Here is a 14,960-nt window from a genome sequence, read left to right as displayed (position 1 = left end):
GTTGCAGATATACGTTCCACGTCTTTAGTTAGATGGAGGAATTTTTTGTATAATCTGCTGTGGATATTTTTGGAAGGGCTTTATACTGACCGCACAGTATTCTGTCCTATCTTTTCCTATTTTAGCTAGAGTGGCCTCTTTTGCTAAATCCTGTTTTCTGCCTGTGTGTGTCTTTCCTCTCCTACTCACAGTCAATATTCGTGGGGGGCTGCCTATCCTTTGGGGTACTGCTCTGAGGCAAGATAGTATTCCTATTTCCATCTATAGGGGTATTTAGTCCTCCGGCTGTGATGAGGTGTCTAGGGTTTGTTAGGCATACCCCACGGCTACTTCTAGTTGCGGTGTCAGATCAGGATTTGCGGTCAGTACAGTTACCGCCTACTCCAGTGAAAGTTATTAATGCGGCTCCAAGGTCACTGGATCATAACAACCTGCCACCGTGCCTGGCGCTTCTGTCTCCACTCGCCGGTATACCCACCGCCTCCGTTGCACTCTCCCTGCAGCCTTGCGTCCTCCCTCTTCCTGAGTACCCGCTTCTTCATGGTTCACGTCGTGTGCGCGTGCGCACCTCACGCTCCTGCTCCCTCTGCCCACGCGCTCTTCCTCCATTTGTTTTACTGGCGTTCCGTGCCACCACTCCTGGATCCTGACCCAGAAGTCCCCTTGCACGTCTGGTATTTAAGGTTTCTCCTTCCTCTATTCCTTGCCTGTCTGTCATTTGTGCTCTTTTGACCCAGGTCCTCCTTTGTCTCTGCTCAGTCAGCCCTGTGTCTCTTTCAGCCCAGCCAGCCTAGCTTCCCCACCGTTCCTAGCTTTCCTTGCCTTGCCGTCCTGCTCAGTCCGTCTTGTTACCACTCCATCCCTTCTCTGTCTAGTGTTGCCTTCCTACCCCGTTACCGCTTTTTTCCCTGCTTCTCCTGCTTTTCTCGTGTCTCTACCATACCAATTCACCCAGCATCCCATTACCCCTAGTCTGTCTTACCCATCACTCCTTTCTCTGGGATCTCCTACTGCTTGTCCCCAGGTGCCAGCTTCCGTGGCAATAGTCTCCCTCGGACCTGCCCCTAACACTCCCTGTACAGGGGGGGGTCTATCTGGCTAACTCACCCGTGGGAGGTTCGTTGCCGTGGATCTGCGGGTTCACTCTAGGAGTTCTAAGTATCTCACACTGTTAAGTAGAATCTCAAGACACCCATACTGTTAAGAGATGTGACAGAGCACAAAGTCTCTGACTCCATCACTTACCCCAGCAGCCATGGGTATCATTAGAAATATTGGTCTTGTAGAAAATCTTCCTTTCCTCCATCCAGGGTAATATTAGCAATATACCCCATCTAATTCATGGGGATGGGGACAACATGGGCTTGTGTGATTTCAAATGCCAGGGCTGAATTTAAGCCCCAGTCCGTATCTGGTTCCAACAGTGCAGAGCGAATTCCCACCACCTCTGTACTGCGTAGCCAGGGCTCACAGCAATCAGGCAGTGTTAAAATTGATATGCCTTGGAGATTGCAGTCATACAGCTGAAGAGTTGTGGACAGCTTTCCAGGCTGATTTTGATCAATGGCTGTCTTTGCTGAACCTGCATCCAGGGCAGGCCGTGTCCGATAATGGTGCAAATCTGGTAACCGCACTATGGCAAGGCAAGCTCACACACGTGCCTTGCATGGCTCACATCCTCAATCTCGTGGTACAGCGTTTTCTCCACCACTATCCTGGCCTGGATAAGCTGCTCCAGAAAACATGGAAGCAGTGTGCTCATTTCTGCCGTTCATACCCCTCAGGTCATCGACTTGCATCAACATAAAGGTCGTTGCCCATGCCAGTTAAGAGGTTGATATGCAATGTTCCGACACGGTGAAATTTCACTCTGCACATGTTGCAGCGACTGTGGCAGCAGCCATGAACCCTGATGCAGTATGTTATGACGTATAGCCTGGGCCAATGCGGTACGGACGTGGTGCAAATCCCATTTATGAAGTGGGCACAGATTAAGGACCTCTGCACCTTTCTGCACAGTTTCGAAATAGCTACTAAGATGGGGATCAGCATCTATATGCTGGAGCAGACTTTAAATAGGCTTTGGGAGGAGATGGTGGTCCCAGAAGAAGTGGAGGAAGCAGAAGAGGATGCAGGAGTGATAACATTGTCTCTAAGCTCCAGACATTCGTCACACAGGCGGGTGCCAGGGGAGGGTGGATTACTGCCATCGAGGGTGGCTGGTGATAACAGACAAACTGTTATGGAAGGTGCAAGATCTGAGGAACAAATGAAGGAGGAAGAGGTGTTGGGCGAACAACTGTCAGATGAAGAGGATAATCTTCCCCTCTCTGTTGTTCGTGGTTGGGAAGGGACGGAGGAAACAAGCATCATTGTTACCCAGCCACCAACACAGCATGGGCTTGGACCTCATGGTAGAACTGACATATGAGTGCCCTCTTGCTGCACTATCTGCAACATGATCCCCATATAGTTATGATTAGGAATACTGCTGACTACGGGATTGCCTCTCTGGTAGATCCATGTTATAAAACCAAATTTTGCCAGATGCTTCCTGCCCTGGAAAGGGACCCGCAAATGCTGGAGTATCGAAACACACTTTTACACAACCTTAAGAGAGCTTTTCCCCAAGACAGGAGTGAAGCACACAGTTTGCATCGCAGCTCTAGACTTCCAAACTCTGACACATCAATGTGTCAATTCCAAAACATTAGCAGCAGCAGCAGAAGTGGAATTGAAAGAAGCAATTTCTGTAAATCCTTTGACACTTTTTTTAGACAAGCTCGTGCACCAGCCACGAGTCCAAGTCTTACATGTGATGAGCGAATGGAGAGGATGGTGCAGGGGTATCCAAAATTGAATATTAATACCATCAGGGAGTGTTTGGACCCTTTCACATTTTTGTCTTTCAAAATGGATTAGTGGCCTGAGCTCGCCTCACACGCCTTGGAGGTTTTATCGTGCCCGGCAGCCAGCGTTCTCTCACAACGTGTCTTCAGTGCTGCTAGTGGTATACTGACGGATAAGAGTTGCCGGCTGTTCCTTGAAAGTGTAGACCGCCTAACTTTAATGAAGATGAAAAAGTTATGGATCTCCAAAGTCTTTTGCACCCCAATTGCAGACTATACAGACTAGGTGATATTGCATTTTTAGTGTGCTGCATTAATGTCACGTAACTTCACTCTGATATTTTTAGTGTGGCTTCAGTGCCTGCTGTGGCTGCTGCTGATACTGATGTTAACACAAATTTATGGAAATGTGAACAGTAGTGTTAAGCGATACCGTCCGATATTTGAAACTATCGGTATCGGATGGTATCTGCCGATATCCGAAAAATATCGGAGGGTTCTGGCTTATACTACAGCATCTGCCTATGGGGTTTTTACCTTATACTACAGAGTCTGCCTATGGGGGTGCTGTCTTATACTACAGTCTGCCTATGGGGGTGCTGGCGTATACTACAGGGTCTGCCTATGAGGGTGCTGGCTTATAATACAAGGTCTGCCTATGAGGGTTCTGGCTTATACTACAGCATCTGCCTATGGGGTTTTTGCCTTATACTACAGGGTCTGCCTATGGGGTGCTGCCTTAGACTACAGAGTCTGCCTATGGCTGCTACCTTGTGCTATAGAGTCTGCCTATGGGTGCTGCCTTGTGCTATAGAGTCTGCCTATGGGGTGTTGCCTTATACTACAGGGTCTGCCTATGGGGTGCTGCCTTTTACTACAGGGTCTGCCTATGGGGTGCTGCCTTATACTACAGGGTCTGCCTATGGGTCCTGCCTTGTGCTATAGAGTCTGCCTATGGGGGTGCATTATACAATATAGAGTAGGCCTATGGGTAGTGCCTTATACTATAGAACAGGCCTATGGGGAGTGCATTATACCATAGGGTGATCTGGTGCATTATTCTATATGGAGATTATCTAGGGGGCCTTCATACAATGTGGAGATTACAGTGAGGGGGCCATCATACAGTGTTGGAGCCATCAAACAGTTTGGGGGCTACTAAAGGCTCAGTATACTGTGTTGGTGGCACTATACAGTGAGGGGGCATTATATTGTGTATAAGAGAGCATCATACTGTGTATAGGGGAGCTGCACAGAGTGAGGGAGACTCAGGACATTATTAAATGTAAAGTGGGCACTTATTGTTATAGGGGAACTGAGGTTACTGTGACTGTCAAAAGGGCACACAGGACAATATTACATTCTATGGGGCAAAATGTGTGCACTGTTTTCTAGGGCACTTGCACCCAGTATTACTATATTATAGAGAGTTGCTTTAGAATTTAGAAGGCACAGTGAACCACACAGTAGGTGCAGTAATAGGGACACATATGGCAGCAGCGGCTCAGTATTGGGGTATGAGCAGGATGAGGAGTTTGTGCAGGTTGGGAATAGATGGCGATGGCGCTGGAATATGAGTGAAATGTGTCTTTGTATTATTCTCTGCAGCCGAATCGTAGCTGGAAGAAGTTGTCATGTGGGTCTGGGCCAGATGGAAAAGACAGGAAATATGAATGATTCCATCAGAAAGAGCGTCAGCGGTAAGTCATTATCTATAACTGTGCTGTGAGCTCTTATATGTTCTGTAGGACTGGACTCTACCACTGACCATATGTAATATCAGTGTTGGTTTTTATATAGAGATTATCTTCAATTACAGCAGGGTCATTTGCCGAGGTTCTCCTCCACTATTAGGGTGCGTCACTGAGTTGTAATCAAGGTTACCTGGTTAGGGGCCCATGCAGAAGTTTTGCAACCCCCTGAACCAAAACCCTAGCGACACCTCTGTGTGACGTTCAATTGAAAGCTGTAAATGCTGGCCCAGACCACGATACTTCATGCATGGCTGATAGCTGCAGTGCCAAGTTAGTCCGTGGGGGAATTGAGGCCACTTTCCTGGTGTCTGTCCCTCATTTGATGTGTTTTGGCAGTATTTTGGGTGGATATAAGGTGTTGTGCATGCGTTTGTTTTTGCTTCGCATTGACATGAATGGCGTTTGGTTATGTTTGGTGAATATTCGACAAATTAATCTGCGAATATTTCAAATTCGGCGATCGTAATCCGAACATTGAAATATTCGCCCATCTCTAGTCCTGAGTAGTGACAGGCAACCTCGCTCATCACTACTTTTTACCCAATTCTTAACCACTTTTGCTGAAATTCAGCTCTGAATTAGGACGGAAACTCTACAATGCTTCACTGTTGCCTTAAGCTATTCAATATTGTACTGCTCTCCAGCCTTTTGAGAACAAATTGTCTTCTGTAACAGTCAAATATTAAAAATGTTTGACTTCTCAGTTCAGAGCACCTGTTGCCACTTTTCTGCACCCCAGTTCCTATGTTTTTGTGCATATTTGAGTCAGATGGCTTTGTTTCCAAGTCAAATGATTTTTGGCCATAATTCATACTTGAAGACCACTTCTGAGTCCCTCTGGTTGTTGCCAGTTGAAAGCTGTTGGCACTGATAGACATCTTCCGATTTAAAGGGGACGTAAGCCTGATGGGCCATTCATCTCCTGCACTAAGTTCCTTTGGTGACCACTGCATCGACAGTCCTCAATGTTGCCCATTATTGGTGTCCTCAATGCTGGGAAATGCAGGCAGATACCTATCATGCAATATCATCAGTGAGGCATCTGATTGGCTCTAAATTTATTCTGCAATAGGACAACTTAAGAACATTCATTGCCTACAATCATACTGTGTAAATAGACCTTAACTTTGAATGACGACTGTAAGTGGTCAACAATGCCAAACATGTTGTTTTTTGAAATAAAGATATCACTTATCAGAAATGCACAGGGTATCTATTTAATTTCCATTAAAACATATCTTATTGGCACGTCCCTACTCCAAATAGCTCTAATCCACAGTGATTAAATACTAGGCAAGGTTATAGCTGTAATGGTATCACACTGTTCTCTCTGGCAAACAGGTTATCTAACCTATGAATGTTAAAGAAAGACAAACGCTTTTAAATCATTTCTTTCTACTTAAGATATCAACAAATAAAATAAAAAATATGTATTTACTAATTATTAGTCATATTTGCACTGTTAAAAGTGATAAGGATAGTATAAGGAGAGGAAGTATAAATACTGATACATCTCTATCTGGAGTCAGTACAGAGGCAAGATGGCAAAGCTTATCCTGCTCGCCGGTAAGGAAATATCAGGAACTATATATATATATATATATATACATATATATATATATTAGTTTTACTGCATTTTTTGTATTTTTATTTTGTTATGTTTACTAAATTGTGGCATGTTTTAAAGATATTGCCCCATTTAGGAGTCACTTTTCCCTTCATTGCATGCTTTCTGGCTCCAAAATTCATTTTTGTAAAAGGACTTTGAGTTTGCATAGATTATTTATAGCTAAAGGTATTCCCACTTTTTTAATGGGAATCTGTAACCAGGGTTTTGATACCTAAACTGAAATTAACATAATGTAGATACAGAGACCCTGATTCCTGAGATTTGTCACTTACTGAGCTGGTTGCTGTAGTTTTCTTAAAAACACAGTTTTATCAACAAAAGATTGTCACTAGAGTACAAGTAAACCTGCTGCCAGGTAGTCCTCCAGGTTAATGAGCTCTTTTTAAACTCCACCACCATTGAATGGCAGGCTTTCACAGTGTGCACAGAAAGATGCCAATCCGTGTTGGGGGAGGGGTTTTATGGAGCTCAGCATTCAGAAAACTACAAGATCTCCAGCAGATAAAAGTGATTTTATCAAACCTGCAACAAGCGGCCTAATAAGTGATACAGCACTGGAATCACTGTCTCTACCTCGATATCATGCTGCTCTCAGATGGGGTAGCAAAAGCTGATAATCTGGTGACAGATTCCAAATTGTGATGATAACAGGATATTATTTTAATATTCATGTTACTAAAGACATTACTTTTTCTGTCTTTTAGGGCTAGCATTTCTGCTGAATGCTCAGATAGGTAAGTTTTATAAGAACCTAGCAGTTTACATAGTATCTGTATAGCATCACCAGTACAAGAAAGCAGCCCAAGGGCCAGGATGACACCTTTGCTACTATTTGCTAGCCATAGCTGTAAGTGGGGAGTCATTAGCAGGTAGGATGAGCACCCCATTACTTTCTGGTGAGTTTGAGAACTAGGAGGATGGAATATGTTATTACACCTCTAGGATACAGAATACAGACTTACAGTTATCGCTGCTTTCCTATGCCTGAAATGACTGTGATGTGCATATTGTCATTCATATTCTTACTCCACATAGGCTCTGCCTACGAGCTGTCATGCTATTTCACCAACTGGGCCCAGTACAGACCTGGACTTGGGAAGTTCAAGCCTGACAATATTGATCCATGCCTATGTACTCACCTGATTTATGCTTTCGCCGGTATGACAAACAACCAAATTGCCACAATTGAATGGAATGATGTCACCCTGTACAGCTCTTTCCAAAACCTAAAAAATCAGTAGGTAGCTTTTTATCATTTTAAAATGGGATACAATTGATCTACTTGGATATACTGCATGAGCAGAACTTACAATTGGTCACTGTAGAATTGCTCTTAGTTTTTCAAAATTTTAATGGATTTTCACTTACAAAAAAAGTGGCTGAGAACATGTAATGGGCGAAATCTTTACTTTTCACCCTCTACAATCCCACTTTAGTTGCTCTGGTGGTCTCCACTGGTCTCTAGTAACTTCTTACAGTGATCACAGCATTAGCATTCATATGCTACCATTGATTTTCTGCAGTGATCACATGAATGATGCACAGCATTTGATTGTTGCAGAAAGTTATACCAGAGATTGGCTTTTTTGAAAGTGGCTGGAGAAAGGGGAATGTCTTAAGTCACAATCCTATTGGCCAATATTGTTTCATAATTTAGCATCTGTTAGCTTACTAAACTAAGCCTACTTTAAGATGGCGTAAACTTAAAGGGAATCAGTCAGCAGTATTTGTGTTTGTAATCTGAAAGCACTATGGTGTAGAGGCAGAGACCCCAGTTCCAGTGATGTTTCTCTGACTGGGCTGCTTGTTGTTCTTTTAATAAAATGTGTGTTTTATCAGCAGGAGAGTTTCACTAGAGGACTTGTTTTCTTGTGCCTCCTAGTCCTACTGCTCTGTATGACCCCGCCCACACCATTGATTAGCCTGACAATGCACAGTGTACATAGATAGTTGCCAATCTGTGGTGCAGATGGGATTATACAGAACTCAGCATTCGGCCCAGTAAGTGACACATCGCTGCCCCTACATTATGTTGCTCTCAGACTATGTAGCAAAATCCTGCTGACAGATTCTCTTGAAATTGACACCATATTTTAGTCACCTGAGTTACACCAAAATATGAAGCGATATTGGTACATGGGAGTGTGACTTAAGGCTTTCCCCCTTTCTTCATCCATGCTGCTCTCGTGTTACTTAGCAAAAACCTAGTGACTGTTTCCATTGCCACAAGACAGCCTAAAGATGCCCCAAAATGCTCACAGAGCATGAACAACTGTGACAAATCTGGTGCAGTTTCAGGATTCATAGTCTAAGTTTATGTTATTTCAAACTTATGACACTTACAGTAAATTAGCTTGAATATCTTATATGTAAAAAAAACCCTGACATCTTCTTATGTGATGTCCATAAGTAATTGGATAGCGTGAGGCATTAATACTTATGCTTGAGAGTACCTCAATAATATGACTTATGTATATCTCTATTTCTGTCACATTTAAGCCTCTATTGCTATGTATAACATCATAGCCATATGGAAGTGCAGAAGGGCCCTAGTAGTACAGTACAGGCCTATAGACGTCTATGGCTTCTGTACTATGGCTCCTCACACGGCCACACAGCAGTGTTTTGTACATGCTCTTCACACTAGAAATAAGCTACTAAATTACAGTATATACATTTTATTTCATTAGAAATGACTCAATTTCTTTATTTCAGGAATGGTAACCTGAAGACTCTGCTGGCCATCGGAGGTTGGAACTTCGGCACTGCACCGTACGTAGCAAATAATCCAGATGTTTGCGGCAGGCAAGATGGGAATTTATAATATTTACATTCTGATATGTTTCCAGTTTCACCACCATGGTCTCTACTGCTCAGAACCGTCAAACCTTTATCTCATCTGTGATCACATTTCTGCGCCAGTATGGTTTTGATGGGCTCGATATTGACTGGGAATACCCTGGCTCAAGAGGCAGCACTCCTCAGGACAAAGCACTCTTTACCACTTTGGTTCAGGTAACGTTGGGTTCATGATGGAATCCCCTTCTTTTATCTGTCAACATCCAATTGTTAAAGGAGATATAAGTAATCAACTAATTTTAATAATTTAAAGAGTGTTTTCATTTAATTTATACATTTATTACCTATCTATAGGAAAGTTCATCAATATCAGATGGATGGAGTCAAACACGTCACCCCCACCGATCAGCTGTTCTCAGTGCTGGCGGATGTCAGGAGTGCAATAACACTACTCCATCAACTGTGTTGTTGCCGCTGCCGGGTATTATAGATCTGCTCCTAGTCATGTAAATAGGGGCTGATCTGTGGTACCAGGTAGCGGCCACTACACTATCGACGAAGCCTTCTTGTTCTAATATCATCTGGCTGCTTTTGGCACTGAGAATAGATGATCGGTGGGTTGCCGGGTGGAGAATCCACAGCAGATCTGGTATTGATAACCTATACCAAGAACATGTCATCAATACAAAAGTAGTGAAACAACCTTTTAATGTAAAATTTTTATAATGGTATTTTTGCAGGAAATGAGGGCAGCTTTTGAGACAGAGGCTTCACAATCTAACAAACCAAGACTCATGGTTACTGCTGCTGTGGCTGGTGGAATCTCCAACATTCAGTCAGGTTACCAGATTCCTCAACTGGCTCAGTGAGTAAATAGCCATGTTTATAAAATGAGTTGTTAGCCAAAAAATTATTGATATCATTTTGCTGTAAAGACCTTTACAATTCTCTTGACCATTCTTTAGTAAGCTTTAGTAAGACATCAAACTGTTTTTGTTAGTAGAAGACCATGAATGCTAGGTGTTGAGAAAAGAACTGCCTGCACCCCCCCTACCTCCCACATAGGGTCCTAGCCACCGTCGCAGCTCAGGTTTTATTCTGAAATTTGGAGCAGTGCGGATTTCAAACAAGCACTAATGTGACGTAGCATGATACATGCTAGAAGTTAATTTAACCTTTGTGCAAGCAGGCTTTCCCTCCTGCCTCTCAGTTTAGTGGTTGACTGCTAGAGAGTCACTAAACAGCTACCGATAACACAAAATGCACCCATAAGATGAAACAAGCGTCTGAAGAGTGGAGAAATTAGCATTTTAAAATAAAATAAAGAAATCTGATAAAATAGTTCAACCAATATTTACCCTTTAAGCAATTTTTTGAAAAATGTTATTAATATTGTTCTTTACACCAGATCTGGTGGTTATATGGCAGTTGCATAGATTGCATTAATTATATCTTACTCTGGATTGCATTAATTATATCTTACTCTGCATATCATTTAAAAGTAATAAATTCATGAGACTAGGATGTTCTAATAGCAATTTAGGATTTTTTTTAATTAAGTGATTTTCTGTAATAGCTTTGACACAATAAAGAAACACATTATGCTGTCTGTTAGGGGTCGAGTTCCCACCTCTGCACGGGGGAATCTCGGGCCTTCTCCGCTGCAGTCTCCCATTCTTCTCCTGCCGCAGTGGAGCCTGCTCAGCGGTGACGTCGGTCCCAGCGTCTTGCTTAGTCTGACTCTGTACAAAGAGTTACTGCTGCTTTTCCTGCTTCTGCCATTGAAGCTAGTGCTGGGCAGCGGCGAGCAGACGCTTCTAGGACTAAGTCCTGCTTTTCTCATTCTGAGCATGCCCAGAGTAAGATCTCTCAGTGGAGATCGAGGGTCACATGTTCAGATACTGCAGCTAAATCCATTGGTCCTTCAGGAAGGTCCTGTAGGTGCTCAGGCTCTGTGGCAGCCTCTCATTGGTCCTTCTAGGAAGGTCATGTACTTGCTGCAACTATTTAAAGCTCGTATGGCCGCACGGCCTTGTGCTAGTATCTTTCTAAGTTATGTGCTTTGCGCCAGTGTGGTCATATAAGATTGTCTTCAGGGACCCGGCTGAAATAAGCCCCTAGAATGCTGGCACCTCTGGCGAGGAGTTTTGTGTGCATGCATGACCACTCACTGCTCTCAGTTGGGTAGTTAGCCTGTGCCTCTGTGAAGTCTAACAGGGCGCAGTGCTTTGCTTTCACGGCTACTCTGTGAAAAAACAGAGCTAGTTCATACCGCCATAAAGTGCCGCCGTTTTCTAGCAGCAGGTTCTCCTGCACGGTGGACACCGGGCTGCGAACGCATCAATTCCAATAAAACATCTATATTTACTCGGTGCGTTCCGCTAGCCCTAACACTGTGTTTCTCTCTAAAAAATATTGCATTCTTTAAAAATATGTACCACATTTTAGGGCTTTGGATTACTTCCATGTTATGACCTACGATCTGCATGGATCATGGGAAGGATACACAGGAGAGAACAGCCCACTGTATGCTAACCCTTCTGCTACTGGTGCCAACGCTTACCTGAATGTGGTTAGTATCCATGAACTATCTATATTAGCCAGCCTTTTATTAGTTTTAAGTTCTGTGTTTTAGAATTTCACAATTGTACACATCATTAGGTGAATTGATGAATCTAAGCAATAATTAATCACACATGATAGCATTCTATAAAATCTGAAAAATTACACCTTTAAATAGAATGTTTCTAAATTCTAGGATTACGTCATGAACTACTGGCTGAACAATGGTGCCCCAGCCTCTAAACTTATTGTTGGATTCCCAACTTATGGTCACACTTTCATCTTGAGCGATCCATCTAACACTGGCATTGGTGCCCCTACTTCTGGAGCAGGACCTGCTGGACCTTACAGTAGGCAGTCTGGATTCTGGGCCTACTATGAAGTAAGACCTTTTGATGCAAACTAAGATATGTTGGATCATGAAAATAATCACAAAACTATTGTAATATTCTACTAAAAAAAATAGAGAGCAACTTTTAAAATCTTCCTATTGAAGAAAGCTACATAAAATCCAAATTTCCCATTCATTTCTGCAGATTTGTACTTTCCTGAAGAACGGAGCTACTAACGTGTGGTCTTCTTCTGAAGATGTTCCATATGCCTACCAGGGAAATGAGTGGTTGGGATATGACAATCAGAAGAGTTTCCAGTTAAAGGTAATTGCGTTTTTTTTAGTTAAAAACAACCAAAGAAAGAAAAAAGAAACAGAACTATGCTAACACATGTTTTCTCATTTCTAATCCATAGGCTGAATGGCTGATGCAGAACAACTTTGCGGGTGCTATGGTCTGGGCCATTGATTTGGATGATTTCACCGGCACTTTCTGTAATCAGGGCAAATATCCTCTAATCTCCACACTGACGAACACTCTGGGCATTCAAGCTTCCGGTAAGTGTTATATTCCGCCAGATAAGTATGGTCATGACAGTGATACATAAATCAGTAGCACATATTCATAAAATGCATATTGAGGAGCAAACATATCGGGCTACTGGTATTCATTAAGAAAGCTGGTCTGTAGGCAGCAGAAAAGTGTTTCCACTTTCTGTCAAATTGGTCTACACCAGATCTACTTAATAAACTTACCTTTTTAATCACCTATGTATGCATACTATAATTAATGACATAATGAAAATACTAAGCAAATAAAAAGCGTTTTTCTGATTTATATTATTCCCTTTTTTGTTTAGGATGTGCTCCTCCTGCATCTCCTGTTGCTCCAGTTACAGCTGCCCCACAAACTGTGCCCAGTGGAAGTGGAAGTGGTTCTGGCAGTAGCTCCGGTGGTAGCAGCTCAGGAGGTAGCGGATTCTGTGCTGGCAAGGCAAGTGGACTGTACCCTGTAGCTGGAAACAAGAATGCTTTCTGGCATTGCTTAAATGGCATTACCTACGAACAATATTGCCAGTCTGGCCTTGTGTTTGACACTAGTTGTGAGTGCTGCAACTGGGCATAGTCTGTGAAGAGTCAGTAAAGACTATACAGAGAATGTCAAACAGAATTGTCACAAAAGCTGCAAAAATAAAGAAGTGTTCATCATCTTTAGTGTCAATATTTTATTACTGCACTGATTCTTGAATAATCAATAACTCTATATTCTATTTCAAGCACAGAGGTGTGGTAAGCATTATTGAGCATCCAACTGCTTCAGTCTACATAAAACTCATATACAACTCAGTATGGGAGAGTACTGCTGCTAAATTTCTATTGGTGTGAGGATGCACTGCACATGCAGTGGGTTGTTACATTACATTTTAACAATGGAAAATAACATAGATAAATAATATTACATAAAAAGTGTTATCAAAATTAAGACATTGGACCTGATTTTTTAAGTGTTTAATAAGTCACAATATTTTTGCGCAACTCGGAAGTTGCCCAAAAATAATGCAACATTTGGCGTTTACAATCTAGTGTTGGCCAGCTAAGCCAAAGTGGGCATAGCATGAGCAGGACATGGACAGAATGGAGCATGACAATACCCACATATCAAAGTCATGAAAAGATACACAAAGCTTACAGACTGGAGAACTTTTCTGGTGGCCGTACACATCAGTTAACAGATGAGCCTAAATATTTTCCAGTGGTATGCACCTGTTAGCGAATTAGGCACACTGTAATCTTCATTATGTCTGGTATTAGTGATATGGCCCCAATGTTTCAAAAACAGACAGTATTGAAGTTATAAACCAATGTCTACACTCTTTATAAATGTGACAGTCCACTTTCATGGCTGGATTGTCATTACAACCTTTCTTGTGGGGCATTCCAATCATTAGCAAATGCCTAGAATAAAAAAATAAAAAATAGCTAAACTTATCATCTTTGGATTGTGAATGATTCCTCTTTCAGTTCTCCAGGTCAGAATGGAGTGAATGAGCCGTAACTGACGACTAATATCGCTAGCTGTGCCTGCACACTCCATTGTTCTACCGGCATCAGCACACTCTTCAAGAGAACCTATCATGTAAATAATACTATTAATCTGCAGATATGGGGTTAATCTGCAGGTCAGTAGCGTTCTCAGCATGCCTAGCACCTGCACAGAGTGCGTTGCTGCTGGGAGGAAAGAACTGAGTGACAGTGGGCTCAACATTTGGGCCAGCTGCCATTCAGTGCTAGGGCTGTGGTTGTAGCCACTGTGCACTGTGTGATCTGTTACAGATTGTTCCTTGCGCATCATTTGCATTTTCATTCATTCTAAAAATCTGTCAGTAGATCTTCTGATACTTAGTTACTTTCAATCCTTTCATAACATATTACATAAGCTTACGCCAGTAGGGATCCCTGACCGCCAGACCTGCACTTACTTTCAGTCAACTACCTGTGTGGAAGGGGTGTCAGAGCCCCATTATATTATTTCCACTCTGGGGAAATTGATGCCACTTAAGTGGTGTATGGCAATAATTTTTTTAAATGTTTGGACTCCAAGTTGGATCTCCTTCAGGTGTGTTGTCTGTAGCAGTGGGGATCCCAGACCGGCAGGCCTGCGCTTACTTTCAGTCAACTACCTGCATTACTATCCTTAAATGTTTATAAGGCTCATACCCATCACAGTGAAAAAAAGTTCAGATTTCGCTCCAGAAAGGTAGAACTATTGTCATGCATGTGCCATGCGATTTTCATGCGAGTACAATCTGATTTTTCACATCTGGCATTCGATTGACTTCCGAATGCCATGCGATTGCTATCCGATTGCAATGAGATTTTAACAAGAGCTTTTACATAGGATAATTCTTTGTCATTTGCACAAAGTATTCCAAGGAAATATTATTCAATACACAAACATATATATAGATCAATAGATCGATGAAAATTTATCTGCCACGTACAGTAAAATCACAGCGTAACAACAGGTTAGAATA

At 42.4% G+C, this 14,960-nt stretch overlaps 1 protein-coding gene across 1 annotated transcript; it reads left to right on the top strand.

Annotated features, from left to right (window-relative positions):
• Positions 1-6,131: 6,131 nt before the first annotated feature.
• Positions 6,132-13,885, top strand: LOC138669778 (acidic mammalian chitinase-like). The gene is made up of 11 exons (XM_069756510.1): positions 6,132-6,169; positions 6,938-6,967; positions 7,269-7,470; positions 8,949-9,005; positions 9,083-9,248; positions 9,773-9,897; positions 11,481-11,604; positions 11,791-11,976; positions 12,131-12,250; positions 12,342-12,483; positions 12,786-13,885. Exons 1-11 carry the CDS (start codon positions 6,145-6,147, stop codon positions 13,049-13,051), a joined length of 1,443 nt encoding a protein of 480 aa, XP_069612611.1. The 5' UTR covers positions 6,132-6,144; the 3' UTR covers positions 13,052-13,885.
• The last annotated feature ends 1,075 nt before the right edge of the window (positions 13,886-14,960 follow it).

The sequence above is a fragment of the Ranitomeya imitator genome, chromosome 3, assembly GCF_032444005.1.
Source record: "Ranitomeya imitator isolate aRanImi1 chromosome 3, aRanImi1.pri, whole genome shotgun sequence".
NCBI classification, from domain to species: Eukaryota; Metazoa; Chordata; class Amphibia; order Anura; family Dendrobatidae; genus Ranitomeya; species Ranitomeya imitator.
This window is presented reverse-complemented; position numbering and strand designations above follow the sequence as displayed.

Coding starts and splice junctions, on each gene's coding strand:
- LOC138669778 (XM_069756510.1), top strand. CDS start 6,145: ATGGCAAAGCTTATCCTGCTCGCCG. Junction 9,006..9,082: donor TGGAACTTCGGCACTGCACC/GTACGTAGCAAA, acceptor ATATGTTTCCAG/TTTCACCACCATGGTCTCTA. Junction 12,251..12,341: donor AGAAGAGTTTCCAGTTAAAG/GTAATTGCGTTT, acceptor TCTAATCCATAG/GCTGAATGGCTGATGCAGAA.